Source organism: Tauraco erythrolophus, chromosome 1 (genome assembly GCF_009769465.1).
Source record: "Tauraco erythrolophus isolate bTauEry1 chromosome 1, bTauEry1.pri, whole genome shotgun sequence".
In the NCBI taxonomy this organism is placed as follows: domain Eukaryota; kingdom Metazoa; phylum Chordata; class Aves; order Musophagiformes; family Musophagidae; genus Tauraco; species Tauraco erythrolophus.
The window spans coordinates 1,542,618-1,557,385 of NC_141465.1; the positions used below are offsets into that span (position 1 = coordinate 1,542,618).

General features: G+C 59.0%; 1 protein-coding gene across 1 annotated transcript; it reads right to left on the reverse strand.

The window, feature by feature from the left end:
* Positions 1-2,940: 2,940 nt before the first annotated feature.
* Positions 2,941-6,260, reverse strand: PIANP (PILR alpha associated neural protein). Its single transcript, XM_086622625.1, has 6 exons — positions 6,253-6,260; positions 4,919-4,984; positions 4,203-4,768; positions 3,962-4,043; positions 3,108-3,335; positions 2,941-2,962 (listed from the first exon to the last, which is right to left on the reverse strand). The coding sequence occupies exons 1-6, from the start codon at positions 6,258-6,260 to the stop codon at positions 2,941-2,943; spliced, it is 972 nt and encodes a 323-aa protein (XP_086478751.1).
* Positions 6,261-14,768: the final 8,508 nt, after the last annotated feature.

Below are 14,768 nucleotides of genomic sequence, written 5' to 3' on the forward strand. Positions count from 1 at the left end.
AGCAATGAAAGTTTGGGCAGGTCAATGATGTTGTGTTCCATGTCTAACCTGTTCTGTGTGAGAGAGTGAACGACTGTCATGAAAACACGTTTGGCTAGAAAAAATGGTCTTGGAAAAGACGTTCAGCGTATCCAAGCTTCTGCCATTGTACGAGTTTCTCTACTGCGTTCCCCAGCTTCCCCCTTACCACAGCATCCGTGAAAGGTTTCTCTCCCTGGAGATACGATTAACAGGAATGGAGACACGTTAAGGGGTTGGAAAAAAAAAAAAAAAAACACAAAAAAAAACCCCACTGAAATCTGATTTGTTTGCAGAGTTTCCAAAAGCCTGGCCAGCAGAGCGCAGGGCTTCCCCGCATCGAGTGTCGGAAAAAACGTTTTCACTACGCCTCCCACGGTGCCCTGCCACTTTCTTACAGACCTTCTCTCCACGCAGCGTGGGGAAAGTCCAAGGGCAGCCCTTGAAGGGGCAGAGTCTAAACCCTGGCCTCGTTTCAGCAAGCACTATTGATCAAAGAGCAATCTAATTAATCTGCTCCGGGAGATTACTCGGAGCGGTTCAAGGCATTATGTTGCCAATGCCGGCAATAAGCGGCGCAGCCTTGTGCAGGCTCCTTGGATATGTCTTCTTCCCCAGCACTGGTGTGCCAGTGAGAGGGGGCACAGCCCTGAGCTGCCCTCAGGGACCATGGTGAGTGGGGCGGTGGGCAGGAACAGCCCTCTGCCCCCTGCTCTGTCCCGTCCATCCGCAACTTGAGCGTCCACCAGAGCCTTGACTAAGGAGAAGGCTCAGTAATAGATCGATAGAAGGTGAAGCAATAATACCCCCTGCTATAAGCAGAGATTCAACCTATGCTTAGACAAAGTCCTTTTCCACCTACATCTTTCAGCCATTCTGTGTTTTCAATAAGCCAGTAATTCTGTTTGACCTGTCGTTTTCTCAAAATCTCTACTGGTTTTTGCAAGGCTTATTGCAAGTTGGCAGGGGGGTTGGAACTAGATGATCTTTGAGGTCCCTTCCAACCCAAACCATTCTATGATTCTATGATTCTATAAGTTACGCTCTCATTTAAACGTCCTTCATGGTGAGTCAGGTGGGACTCGAGATCACCTAAGAGTTCAGCTGGGTGAAGGGGCAGAATCAGGCCTCTTGTGGAACTCCCTGTGCTTCGTCCTGTAAAGAACAGTCTTTTACTGCAAAGATGCAGGATGAAAGGGCCACCTCCCCTTCTCCAAGATGGCTTTTGTCAGAGACCTCATATGGTGCATCGCATCAGGGCCTTCAAATTGTGGGTGAGTTTCCCATCTCCGGCCACACCAGTGCAGCAGCCGAAGGTGTTTGTACAGGACAGGGGCAACCTTACCCAAATCTGCGTCACTCCGGCTCCGCGGCTGTCAACGTGGGGTCTGTGAATTACTCTGAAGGTCTCCGCGAAAGCCTAGGGAGAGCGACTGTTGTCACGGAGCTGAAATTCGCCATTTCACCCTTCCTCAGCGTGACACCCGCGGGTCCGCACATCGGAAGAGGTGGAGATGCACTCATCTTCCTCATGCAAGCAACTGATGACGCGGCCGCCTGCCCTGCAGACCACCACGGCGCCAGAGCACATGCTGGGGCAACCGGTGTGCACCGATGCCTGTGCTGTTGGCTTTGGCCCCCAAACAGTCTGGCCAATGCGCTCAACGAAGGTTGGCACCCCAGATAGCCCCTCTCCTGTGCCCTCGGTGAGCGTTGCCTCGTGGGTCTCCAGTTGCCTTGCACTCCAGGAGAGACCTACCAGGAGTACAGGGTGACCCTCCGAATCTTCCCAAGGTCAACTCTAAATGGCTTTTTGTCATCCCAGGCACACGGAGTCATGTCTGCTGTGTGTTGCTTGCAGCATGAGTGTCCCGAAGAGGTTCCCTACCTCAGCCTGGCAAAACTCCAGTACCCCGTGCCCAGCTATATCTGCGTGCCATGATTTAGCGGCTTCGGCAGTATCCCAACAGACAGGACGCTTGCTAAATAACATGATGGGCAGCGGGCTTCGCCTCAGATTTGCTGAAGAACATCACCACAGGCTGATGTTCTCCAGAAAAGCCTTGCTGAAGGAAGCTGAGGGAGTGGAGGGTGACAGCAAGGAGGCTTCCGAGAGATCGAAACGTTTGGAAAGCTGAAGGAATCTTTTCCAATTTTAACTGGCAAGAGAAGTGGCAGGAGGAGGAACCGAGAGAAAAAAATCAGGGATGGAGAGATGAAGAAAGATACAAGCTGAAGAGAAAGACCAGAGGAGCGTTAGGCAGAAAGAAAACGGGAAGATGTACCTTCCATCTAGCGGGGAGGTAACGTTTCCGTCAAAGAAATGGGTTGCTGAGGCGGGGGCCAGGTGCCGTGTGAGCCTCTACTACCCAAGCTTCACCCACCCTCGGGACCCTCAGGAGGGCCAACACCTTGGGAAGAGAAGGACCTGCCACCGCCTGCGTCCCGGCTCAGCGGAGACGGAGCCCCGGCGGGCAATCCTGCAGCCACCGGCCTCCAGACGTTCACTTGAAAGCACACAAGATGGGAAGGGACACACGGAGGGGTCAGAGCCCGCGGGGACAGGGGTACGCCTTTCCGCCTCGCCTACCCCCGACGTCCATCATGCACTGGTGGGAGAGCCACGGAGATCCAAGCGTGCGCGTCTGCGTGTGCGAGGAGAGGGGCCGGGGAGGCCAAGATTTCACGCCACCACCAGCATCCTCCCTCCCATCGCCCTGCTCTCCCATCACCCTGTCCTGCACGGGTGGGGAGGGTCCCCAGCCGTCCCCCGGCGGGAGGCTCAGCTCATCCTTTGCCCAGCACGTCCCGGTGCAGTTAGTTAATGATGGTGGCGGCGGGCCCTGGCACAAGGAGGTCGTTTTTTTTTTTCCCCAGGGTAGCAGAGGGTGGGGAGAGCCAGCTCTGCTTCTCCCAGGAGCATCACAGGTTCACCAGTGGGATCCTGAGGGGAAAAAAGGGAATGGGAATTAATTAGCGACAGGCGCTCGTGCCATCCCTCCGCCCGTGCTAAGTGACTGGCACCATTGCTGTGCCCCAGCCCGCCCGTCCCTCGCCAGCCCCTCTGCCCAGCCTCGCCGCCCACTCACCGGTTGAGCTGGAAGGCTGTGCTCTTGCCGTGGCCCCCCAGTTTCTCCACACCCTCCTGGCCCTGCCTGGAGCCCTCCGCCTCGGGTGTGGGGGCCAGGGAGTCAGCGTAGGGCCCCAGGATGCTGACAGTGGTGGGGGAGAGGTCCGTGAGAGGCTGCTGGCTCTCCTGCTGCCTCCCACCGCTCTGCTGCCCCGAGTGACGCCGGCGCTTCTGGTTACGGTCCCAGCTTTGGAGAGAGATGGGGGGGTGAGGCAAACAGTGCCCCTTCGGACAAGCCCCAGCCCGCGATGCCAGAGGGGTTGGTGGGACCTCGGCGTTAGACCCCACGTGCCAAACCTCCCGAGGGCTCCTGCTGCCAGATCCGCACCCTCCGGACAAACGGCTCCCAAGCCCTCAGTCCTCCTGCCCACCCATCCGCAGCCACCGGTGTGGCAACAGCCTCCGTTGGCCCAAACCCACTCATAGAATCATAGAATCATGGAATGGTTTGGGTTGGAAGGGACCTCAAAGACCATCCAGTTCCAACTCCCCTGCCATGGGCAGGGACACCCTCCACTACACCAGGTTGCTCAAAGCCTCATCCAACCTGGCCTGGAACACTTCCAGGGATGGGGCAGCCACAACTTCTCTGGGCAACCTGTTCCAGAGCCTCAGCACCCTCAGAGTGAAGAATTTCTTCCTTAGATCCCATCGAAATCTGCCCTCTTTCAGTTTAAAGCCATTGCCCCGTGTCCTGTCACTACACACCCTTGTCCAAAGCCCCTCTCCAGCTTTCCTGTAGCCCCTTTAGATACTGGAAGGCTGCAATAAGATCACCCCCCGGCGCCTTCTCTTCTCACTCTTCTCACTCACCAGAACTTGAAGATGATCCCGGTGGCGACCAGGACGATGATGATGGAGATGGTGATGGTGACGTACAGCTGGGGGTCCACACCTGCCAAACAGAGGGGGAGAAGGGGGGTGTGGTGGCCAACCCCGCCGCTGCCGGCGCAGCAGCGCAAGGGGAGGTTCTTGCCGAAGCCCCCGTGGATATTGCAGAAGGAGCTGCTGCCGCGGGGACGGGGTGGCGGAAAGAAGAGAAGGGCGGACGTACCTTCCCCCCGGGGCCCGAACAAGAAGGGCCGTAGGGTGGCCGGGGTCTCGCGCAGGTTGAGCCCCGCGTTGTGCAGGAGCGAGTGGGAGTTGGGCTGCGCCGTCGCCATCCCGTGCGGCGAGACGAAGGTGTATCCCAGCGGCGGGAAGCCGGGGTTGGCCGAGTTGGCGTCCCCTCCGTCCTCATCCGACACCGTGGGGCCCCAGACGATGGCCCAGGGGTACTGGGAGGAGGGCATGCCGTCCTCGAAGCCGGAGGGGGTGGCGGGTCGGGCCCCTGCCGCCTGGCGCCTGAGCCGCACGATGTGCCGCAGCTCTGCCCCGCGGGCGGGCAGGACCCGCTGGCGCGGGAGGGCCACGCGGGAATCCCTCTCCGGCGGCGAGCTCCTGTCCCAGATGCAGATGGAGCGCGGGGCCGAGGGGCTCCGACGGGCGCAAAGAGGCCGAGCAGCCGCCGGGCCACGGGAACGGAGAGACCAGACGCCGGGAGGAGGAACGGTTGAGACCAGGAGGAGGAGATGCCAAAGCTGGAGGGAGTGGATGCAGGAGAGGAGCGGAGGCATCCTGCTGCGGGGCAAGGGGGGAGGAAGAAGAGAGCCTCGTCTGAAACATCCCTCTTGCTGAAACGCCGAGCCCAGGGCAGCCGGGAGCAGCCCGCTGCCCACGCTCCTGTCGTCTTCCCGCGTGCCAAGCAAAAGTGGGAAGCGGTGAACCTACCGGGCACCGGGCTCCATCTCGGATGCGACAGCGTCTTCGCTCAGCGAGGATCCCGCCTCATCTTCACTGGAAACCAAAAAGGAGAGGGGGTCAGCGCATCCTCGCCTGGCACTGGCCACGCTCTCCCTGGAGGCACCGTGTGCCACCACGGGCGAGCTCCGGGCGCCGGCAGGCAGGGAAACAGGGTGCCCGGGCACCCGTTCCCACTCTGGTGCCCCCCCATGCCTGCGTGCTCTCCTGCATGGAAGCCCATCGTCCCCCTGACCCTGGCACCGCGCAGAAACACGCGTGTGAGCACATGCCCGCGAGAGCACGGAGCGATCTCCGGAGCAGACGTGCGGAGGCACATGCGCAGCTTCCCCCGGGGACCCTCCTGTCGGAGCGCCGAGAAGGGGATTCAGCATCTTTGTTTGCTTATCGCTGGAACGAGTTGGAATCTTAATTCCTGTGTTTATTTATAGTGTGGAGCGTGTAATCCATTTATTAAAGAAGAGCCTCTTCATTGTGCGCCGGAGCGAGGGAGCGAGAGGGGAAGCACGAGAGCGATAAACCCAGGAGCTCGAGAAAGAGGGAGTGAATCAGCGAGAAAAGTCCAGCCTGACTGAAGGATTTAAGAGCAAAAATATCCCTATCAAATATTTAGTGTTTACTTTCCTCTTAGCTAACACGGAATTACCTTCCTGCACTCCTTGTCCTAGCGTCCCCCGCGCTGTCCCATCCCTCTCTTTCTCCCCTATTCCTCCCGTTTCTCTCCCACCTCCCGCGGCCGAGCGGCACGAGGCAGCAGCGGTAACACGGAGCAAGGGCTGGTGTCCCTGGATGGATACATGGAGCCAGGGCTGGTATCCCCAGCTGGATACACGGAGCAAGGGCTGGTGTCCCCGGATGGGTACATGGAGCCAGGGCTGGTGTCCCCTGATGGATACACAGAGCAAGGGCTGGTGTCCCCGGATGGATACACGGAGCAAGGGCTGGTGTCCCCGGATGGGTACACGGAGCGAGGGCTGGTGTCCCCGGATGGGTACACGGAGCAAGGGCTGGTGTTCCCGGATGGGTACACTGAGTCAGGGCTGGTGTCCCCGGATGGATACACGGAGCGAGGGCTGGTGTCCCCGGATGGATACACGGAGCAAGGGCTGGTGCTCCTGGCTGGATCTCCGTGCTGGCCGCACGCGGCCGCCAGCCATCCATCCGGCGGCAGCATGGCTGCCCTCTGTGCTGCCAGCCCCTTCCCTTGGCTGGTGAGCTGTTACGTGCCTGACCCAGGAGCCTTCTCCACAACAAAGACCCCATGCACACGCAGAAAAAAAAGTCATTTGAGACATTCCACTCACTCCTCCATCGCGAAGGTGAAAGCGTGAACACCGACAACCCACGGTCGTGCCCTTCTGTGGCTGCCAGGGTGGAGAAACAGGGGTGCCCTGGTGGGTACCCAGTGCCTCCAGCCCTGAGCCAGCTGTGTCGCACCTCCTGGATCCCAAGGGACACCATCACCCCCTCCTGCTCAGCCCATACTCCAAACTGAAAACTAAAACTGCAGCCCCCTCCTCGGAGGAGGGAGGAGCCCGGTGCTCCCTGGGGGTAAGGGGATGACACCCCGTGATGTACACCTGAGGAGCGGGGCAGGGAGGAAGGGCACCCAGGAGTGAGGAGCTGTCTAGCTCCTGCTGCATTAACTGGGGTTATTTTTAGTTTCCTTCTCTTAAATATTTAAACAAAGTTCACAGGAAAAAAAAAAAAAAAAAAAGGAATCGTCGGCTAATGTGCCCTGCCCTTCCCTCCAGGGCCAGATCAGTCTCTGGAGGGATCCTGAGATGAAGATGAGGAGAAAAGAGCAGCTATTCTCAGCGTTTCTTTGTACTTTGCTCCTGAACCTGTAAGCCTTAGAGGGGACTCGGTATTAAAATGCAGCTCTGCAGAGAGGCAGCAGAACAGAGCAAGTTTCTTCCGAAGCCAGAGGCTGGTGAGATCTTGGCCATCTGGATTATGATCACGATGCTGTGGGAGATCATGTCTGGCAACACAAATCCGTGACAGAATTTCTTTTGGACTTTGGAAAGGGAATTCCGGGCGTCAGGGACCTCACCGTGTGATTCCCCGGGCTAGAGGGCACACAAACAGCCGGAGTGGTTTCAAGGTGGCCTGGAATGCCTGGGGCCATGCTTGGGATGCCCTCCAAGACACCAGTTCCCTGGGGTGAACACCCTGCTCTGCTCGTAGCACGGTGTTAATCAGTCACAGCTCTGGTCTTTGGGGGCTGTGGGCTGTTTGGCATCGGGCAGCAGGAGACGTGGATCCGGACAATGCCACCCCAGGAGCGGAAATCTCCTCCGGGTTCAGGTAGACCTCTGTGCCAGTCTCGCAGGGGAGCGTGGTGCTTTAGGGGTGCACGTGTAAGCGCTGGCACTCCTCCTAACACAGATGGAGCAGAAACACACCTGGGTGTAGGTGCACAGCGCTGGGTCACCCAGCTCACTGCGCTTTTCGCGCTCGTTGGCATGTCTTATGCTGGAGACCTCGCTGCATTTCTTGGCTGGGATGGTGAGCTCCAGCAAGAGCACCTCAGGCTATGGATTCCCAGGGTCTAAATCCTGGGATGAGAAACCCTACAGAGCCGAATCCTGCGTTGCTTTCGCACCCGGTGGTCTGAATTTCAGCAGTGTCAGTCCAGTGTCGGTCAACACGTTGTGGTTTGCTAATCATCTCGTGGCCGGAGACTGGGAGCGTGTCCTGCACGAGCACACCCAGGCATGGGTGTGGAGGAGCTGGGAGAAGCACAGAGGTGTCTCCCGGAGCACAAATGCCGTGAGAGCCAAGGAAGGTTTTGGGTGGAAATGCCAACCAGAGAGGGCTGGAATCCACTGCGCACGGAGCGCTCATGTCCGAAACAGAGCACGGATGTCCCTGTGCCTCGCGGACCCAGCAGCGGATGAAGCATGGCACTGGGGATCGTGGCCTGGGCACAGATCCTGCTGCGTCGGAGGGCAAGCAGAACAAACGCCCTTCATCCAGCTCTGTACGCAGCTGCCAGTGCGGGTGCTGAATAAACCAGTGGATCTTCGGCGAGGAGGAGGAGACGCTGATGCTCTTACTACCTGGAGGTATAAATCCTGGTGTCCACTCACCTTACACCACTCAAGAAACCTTTGTGTGCCAGAGCAGAGAGACCGAATTTCTGCACCAGTGCCACATGACACGACTCTGGCTTTCGGATCTGTTTCCCAGGTCTAATTGTGATAAAACCCGGCAGGGCTACTGCCAGGGTCCGAGGACGGCCCCGTGTGTTTTCACTCTAGGTGCAGAGCCTTCATCCACGCCTTCCAGCCCTGTGATGCACAGATGACAGAGTGTGAATGACAAAGCTGTTTCCCCAGGGCACTTCATTGAGCTCAGCTTGTGATTCTCGGTGCTCGGGAGCCGTGAGTAAGAATTACACCGCTCTTTGCTGCTGCATATGGACCCCTGCTACTGGTCCAGACTGGTGATGCCTGGGGCTAGTCTGTTAGGAGCTGCTCCCGCTGCATTGGCAGGACGGGCGCACAAATACTGCTGCTGTTCCCCGGCATCGGGGACGCAGCTGTGCTTCTTCCCTCTTTGTAAGTCTCGCAGCACAGACCCACCGCTGCGAGGACGTGAGAGCGGTAGCTGTGCCCCAAAGCGTGTATCCCAGTTCACTAAGGGAGCTGGGAATTTACATCCTAAGTAACGCCTAGGAGCAAAGTGTGCGGCACTCCTGCTCCGAGCCGGGAGCGCAGACTAAACCCTGAATGTGACACCCCGAGCTCCGGAGTTTGGACACTGCCATGCCCCGGGGAAGCCCTAGGACTCGCTGACAATAACTCCCTTCTCCATCTCCAGGACTCTTGTATACAGTGATCCCAAAGATAAATCCTATCCAAACACAGGAATAAAAGAGCCGCGGTGCCAGCCGTGTGCGGGCGATACCTGTGCCGTGGCTCCCTCGCGTCACGTGCAATCTGTAACCTGTTACAAAATGCTGAAGTTTGACAAATTCCAACGAGGGCCAATCCCATTAATAAAGAGGGTCTGGATGGTGGCAGGACTCGCCAAGGCAGGCGGGTAGCCCCTCGTGCCCGAAGCCTCTGCGCGGCCGCCTTTCTGAAAGAGACGCTACGGCTCAGCCAGAAGTTACGGGCTTGACGCAGGGAAATGGAATCGGTGAAAATGGTCTGGCCTGTGCTCTGCTGCAGGTCAGGCTCGATGATCAAAATGGTCCCTCTGGCCTTAAAACCTGAGAATCTCACAGCTTTCTCGATGCCTGGCACGGATCAGCTCCGGCTGAAGAGCAGTCGGGTGAAGCCGAGCACACACGACCCGTGTTGGGGAAGAAGTGGGTTGAGTCTCCCTCCATCCGGGGATGGGAAAAGAGTTGCACCCGATTCCGCCTGGCTCGGCTGGCAGATGATGATCTATCTGTATTTTTGTAACATCTCGAGCTCGACTGCTGTGCTACTGTGCCTCTAGGAATGAAGCCGTCTGCTCTCAGAGCGCTCCAGCTAGCCCGGAATGCAGCAGTCTGTTTGCTCGGCGACTCGAGCCGCCGGGAATGCAGCACCGTGCCCCTCTGCACCCCACATCGCCTCGCCTTTGAGCACCCGAGGCTGGTTCAAGGTCTCCGAGCCGGCGTGCAAAACCCAGCATGGGACAGGCCCCGGTGACCTAAGCAATCAATCACCTCTCCTTATGCAGCGATGACCTCACATGACGGATATATTCCACTGGAACAATGAAATTGCCAACCAGTTTTGGGGAGAGGGGGAAGGGGTGGAAGAAGGGGAAAGAGGCTCATGACCCTGAGGAATGGAACATTCACAGGAGCTGGGCCAAGATTATGAAACTTAACTGCCGGCTGAAATAACGCTCGCCATTAGCAACCCCGCAGCACCGAGAGCTTCATGCAAATCCTTCCTTCGCCCAGCTCCCCCACGGCAACGATCCCACTCGAAACGGTGAGGAAAAAAAAAAAAAAAAATCAAAACAAACCTGAGGAGGACCCAGCCCTCCTCACGGAGGAAGAACGCTAGGCTGGCTGTCATTTTTTAACTCCCAGCCAACATTAAGGGCTACGGTGACAGCTACCGACACGAGACTGGGATGTGGGACCGTGGAGCTGGGCAGCTATCGCCGAGCATCCAGCAGAGTGAGTTTAGGCGCTGGCGGTGAGACCCCCCCTCACACTGCCTGGTACCCCAGGCACTCCACACCTATTTTTTTCTCATGAACATGCCGGAGTTGATGGTCCAAGCAGCCATCAAGAGACGCAGTCATTGCTGGTTTGGTAGCAGGATGCGTGAACCCCGGTGCTGGTGAAAAGGGGTTATAGATACGTCCTGCTGTATTCGGCTGGGTGGGGATTGGGAAAGGGAAGAATCCCAAAGCAGCTGCCCCAGGGAGGTAATTCTGCTGCACTCGGAGGAGTTTCGGCAGCGTGAATCCCAATGCCGGTACCCTGGGGTGGGAGATGCCAAGCCCATCTGGGGAAGGAGTTCCCGCTGCGCTCGGGGCCGGGGCTGACGGCTCGCCCAGCAGGCTGGATTTGGGGGCTGGTAGTCTGAATGCAGCGGCTCACGTCAGGCTGCCCTGCCTGGGGTGTGGGGCTGAGAGGGCGGCTGGCAGCACCCAGGAGGATCCGGCAGGATCCCGCGGAGGGGCTGACACCGTGTCACTGCGGGTCCTGCAGCGTTTGGTGACTGCCGGAGGAAATTCCTGTCTCAGGGTACCAGGGCAAGCGTTTATGGGCTGGGTGTGGAAATTCTAGGCTGGGGCAGAATCCAGGGCTGGGCAGTGATGGTGCATTTGGACATTTCAGTAGGCAGTGAATGGGCGTGTGAAGCCCATCAATGGTCCTCTGAGCTGAAGTCTCCCTGCATTTGGGAACTGGGAGTGTGGCCCCATTCCAAGCAGCACTCCAGGATGCCGGTCCCCTGCCATCTAGTGCCTGCCTGCAATACATGTCATGAGTCTGCCAATCTTCTGCCTCCCAGTTTCCCACTGTTCCCGGGCATCCAAGTGCTTCAGGTGCTGACTCTCCACATCTGAATTGCTCCCTCTTGCCTGGGGCACCCTTGGCCAGGCGGGAGGAGGGATTGACCCCTCCTGTTCCTTTCTCCAGCTGCGCCAATTTGGCTGAAGTCGCCTTCCTCAGCGCAGGCTCCAGCGCTCCAGCACAACAGGTCTGTGATGGAGCCCGGAGCTGGAGGGCAAGAGGCAGGGATGCCTCGGCTGTGCCCCCTCCCTCCCAGCCCCTCGGACATCCCCTGCCCCAGACTGAAGGAGAAGGAGGAGGAGGAAGAGGGGGGGGGGGAAGGAGACAGCCGGCTAGAAGGAGACAGAGCCCCTAAATGGGGAGAGGGAAAAGAAAAAGGGGGGGAAAAGGACACGGGGAAGGAGACGGGGAGAGATGACTCGGAGAGGGGCACGCATCCCCCCCTGCCCCTCGCCCCCGCAGCCCCAGCCCGTCCCCCAAGCCCGGGCTGAGAGGATGAACTTACCTTGCGGGGAGACGAGTGGGGCGCAGCCGGGGCGGCGGAGCAGGGGGCTGGGGGAGCGCAGCTGCCGCTGCCGGTGCCTCTCATGGCCAGGACGAAGGAAGGAGAGGAGGAGGAGGAGGAGGAGGAGGAGGAAGGTTTGCTGAGGCTGAGCCCTGGCTGAGGGAGAGGGAGCGAGAGATGCTTTGAAATAAACAGCTGCCGAGGACTGGTCCAGCCCCTCTTTCTCTCTCTCCGTCTCCGTCTCTCTCTCTCGCTGCCTCCCATTAACCCCATGGCTGCTGGCACGGCCGCGGCCGGCACCGTCGCCCCCGCCGCAGCCCGAAGGGGAGCGCCGGGGGGGGAGCCGGGCGGGGGCAGCGCGTCCCCCACCCCGGGCCGGGAGCCCCGTGCCCCGGCGACCGGGTGCGAAGGCTCCTCCCGCTCCCTGCCCGCCCGCGCTGCGCTCCCGCAGCCCCGCGCCCGCCGCCCGCCGGACCTGCCCCCCCCCCCGGCGGCCGCCGCCTCCCCGCCGCCGCTGCCCGCTCGGCTCGGCTCGGCTCGGCTCCGCTCCGCTCCCCCGGCTCGTCGGTTATTTCGGGATCTTCACAGGAAGCGATTAGGTTGCCATGGAGAGAGGTGTCTCCAAGGGACCCGTCGCTCCAGCTCGCTCCGGCAAATGCCACCCCCGGACGGGTCCGTCCTTGGGGGCGGAGGCCCCCCCCCCCCGGGATCCCCCTCCCCCGAGCCGTCCCCCGGGCTCACCCCCGCCGCCGCCGCCCCCCGCCTCTCCGCCACCCCCCCCCCCGCAAACAGTGCCCTCGGGGAGATGCCACCCCCCGGCCGCCCCTCGCCGCCGCGCCGGTCCCGCCCCCCGGCCCCGCATCCCCGCATCCATCATCCCCGGACCCCCGGGAGAGCCTCGGGACCGCGGGGGGCGGCAGGCGGGGGGGGCGGGCGGCGGGCTCCGGTCGATCCTCACGGGCAGAGCCGAGGTGCCCACGCGTGGGCCGGGTGGGACACACGGGTGCTGCGGTGGCAAAGAGGGGTGCTGTGGAAGGTGGGTTTTCCCGTTGAGGGATCATCCCGGACGTTCGAACGTGTCCCCAAGCGCGTTTCCGCTGGGGATGGATGGGATGAGTCCAGAAACGGGAGGGATGTGGCAGCGAAATTAGAGACAGAAGCTGATGTGCCTTTGAGGGGCCGGGTGTCTCAAAGGGAAAATCTCCCTCCAGCATCAAGCAGCAGACGGAAAGCACGGACCAAATCAGAAGGGAGCAGCCGAGCAACCCACGGGCGAGAGAAGAAAGTCAATGACAGAAAGACAGGTTCCACTCCACGGTCTGAAAGACGAGGAAGCAAGGAAGTAATTTCCTCAGATGCTCAGAAACAATCAAACTTTTCATCATAAAGCCATGAGGAAAGACTGTGGCTGACCCTGGGAGAAAAAAATGGAAAGACATAGTAGAGACAGCATCGACCTGTAAAGCAACGTGCCGCGGCATCAGGAACGGACGCAGATGACAAATGGACGCTCAGTACCAAACCCCAGCACGGCCGGATGCCCGGAACAGGTCGTGCCAACTTCGGACGGACGTCTGAGGGGGTCGAGTCCGTTGTTCTTTGCCAAAGGCCTTCCATGAGCTCCCGCCCTAAAGCTCTGGGCTGATCCCAGCTTTCCCACGCCGGGGGTGTTTGAGCCTTGCGCGTGTTTTTGTAAGGGCGTTTGGGAGAATTGACCGTTTTTTTCACGTGTTTGGGAGTAACCGTCTGGGTGCGCCTGGAAGTACCGGCACGGGGACGCGGCCACGTGAAGGCTTACGGTCACTGGGAGGTGGGGACGTGGGAGGATGTCACGGTCTGGGTTTGTGCGAGACGCAGCGCCATTGTGTGCTGCGTGTGCACAGCTGAGCTCTCCGGCTTTTGTCCCCCGCCACGTACACGGGGCTTTATGGCAGAGATTATCCCGGCTTCTGTCGCCTTCTCCAGCCTTTTCATCTCCAGCCCTCCCGGGATTTGGAGAAACGATCTGTCACGCGCTCACCCCGAGCGACCACCTGTACAGACGTGGCCGGCGACGTGGCGGCGCGGCGCTCAGCCCGTCTCGCTCCCTGAGCTTCTCCTCCTGCCTTCCCACCTGGGGGGAGCGGAGGGTAGAAAGCTCTGGAAGGGGCTACAGCAGCCACACGGGCTCTTCCTGACCTTTTCAAATCCTGACGAATGTGTTTAGTATAATTGGGAAGCACAAAACAGACGAGAAAATTCAACCGGGGAAAGGTCAGTTAAAGGGCGAAAATCCAAATGACGCAGACACTGAAAATCCCCCCCCACCCCCGAAGAGCAAAACTACAGAAAGAAGCAAAAGGAGCCAGAGATATGAGAAAGGATGATGAGGAGGAGGATGTAGGGACCAAGGAAACCCCTGGGAGATGTTGGAGGGAGTCAGGGAAGCCATTGAGGTGATGGGAAGAGCGAGCGCAAGGGCTGATGTCACACTTACGTCACTCTTAGGTGATCTAAAGGGAATGGCTTGTTTGGTTTGGAGCACAGGTTTGGACAAGCAGAGTGGCGAGTGGAGGTACTCTGGATGGGGTGGGCTCGAAGGAGAACCGATGTAAAATTACAGGGAAATTTGAGAGGAGCGATGGAATCGGGCAGGCCGATGGAGGAGGAGTTGGGTGGCTGTGGAAAGAAGATGCGAGAGTGACGCTAAGTATGAAGTACGACTCTGAAGGTGTTACAGTGAGGCTGAAGCGATGATGGAAAGAAGATGGAAATGTGAAATTTATCTCTGGCCAGGATTTGGACCAGGATCTGCGTACATCGTGCAAGGACAAGGAAGCACCTCCCTGCCCAGCCATACCTGGGAAGGACACGAGGCTGGTATCTCCGTCTGGCCGAGTCACCATTAAATCATCACGTTACAGATCGTTTACACCCAAGAATCCTGAGATCAAGCAGGTTTTAGCATCGTTTCCCAAGGGCAGAAAGACCCATGTGGCTGCCCTGTCACCTGCAGAAGTTTGTCTGTCCATCTGTCTGTGTGTTGCCATGGGTTTGACAAAAGAACCAGAGTCTAGAAGGTAAATAAGCTGCAAAAAGTTGTATGAAAACCAGCAGCTTAACAGAGGGAAGAGACGCTATCGGTGCCTGTGCTGGAAGGGAGCCCATGGCCATGCTGCTGGGCAGAACCTCACAGGTCGGAGCAGTCCAGCCAGCAAAAGAATTAAGCAAAAAATACTGGGAAAGCTGTGTAAGTTAGAGAGTGGTGGAGGAGCAGCCCGGTGACATAGGCTGTGGGAAAGGGGAGAGGACTCGTGGATGCGGCAGACTCTGGAAAGGGTGTCATCAAGATACCCCAG

What these genes read in the sequence shown, in the direction of transcription:
- PIANP (XM_086622625.1), bottom strand. An exon ending in GAGATGGAGCCCGGTGCCCG is followed by an intron (nt 4,769 to 4,918) that starts GTAGGTTCACCG and finishes CTTGCCCCGCAG; the next exon opens with CAGGATGCCTCCGCTCCTCT. An exon ending in ACAGCCTTCCAGCTCAACCG is followed by an intron (nt 2,963 to 3,107) that starts GTGAGTGGGCGG and finishes TTTTCCCCTCAG; the next exon opens with GATCCCACTGGTGAACCTGT.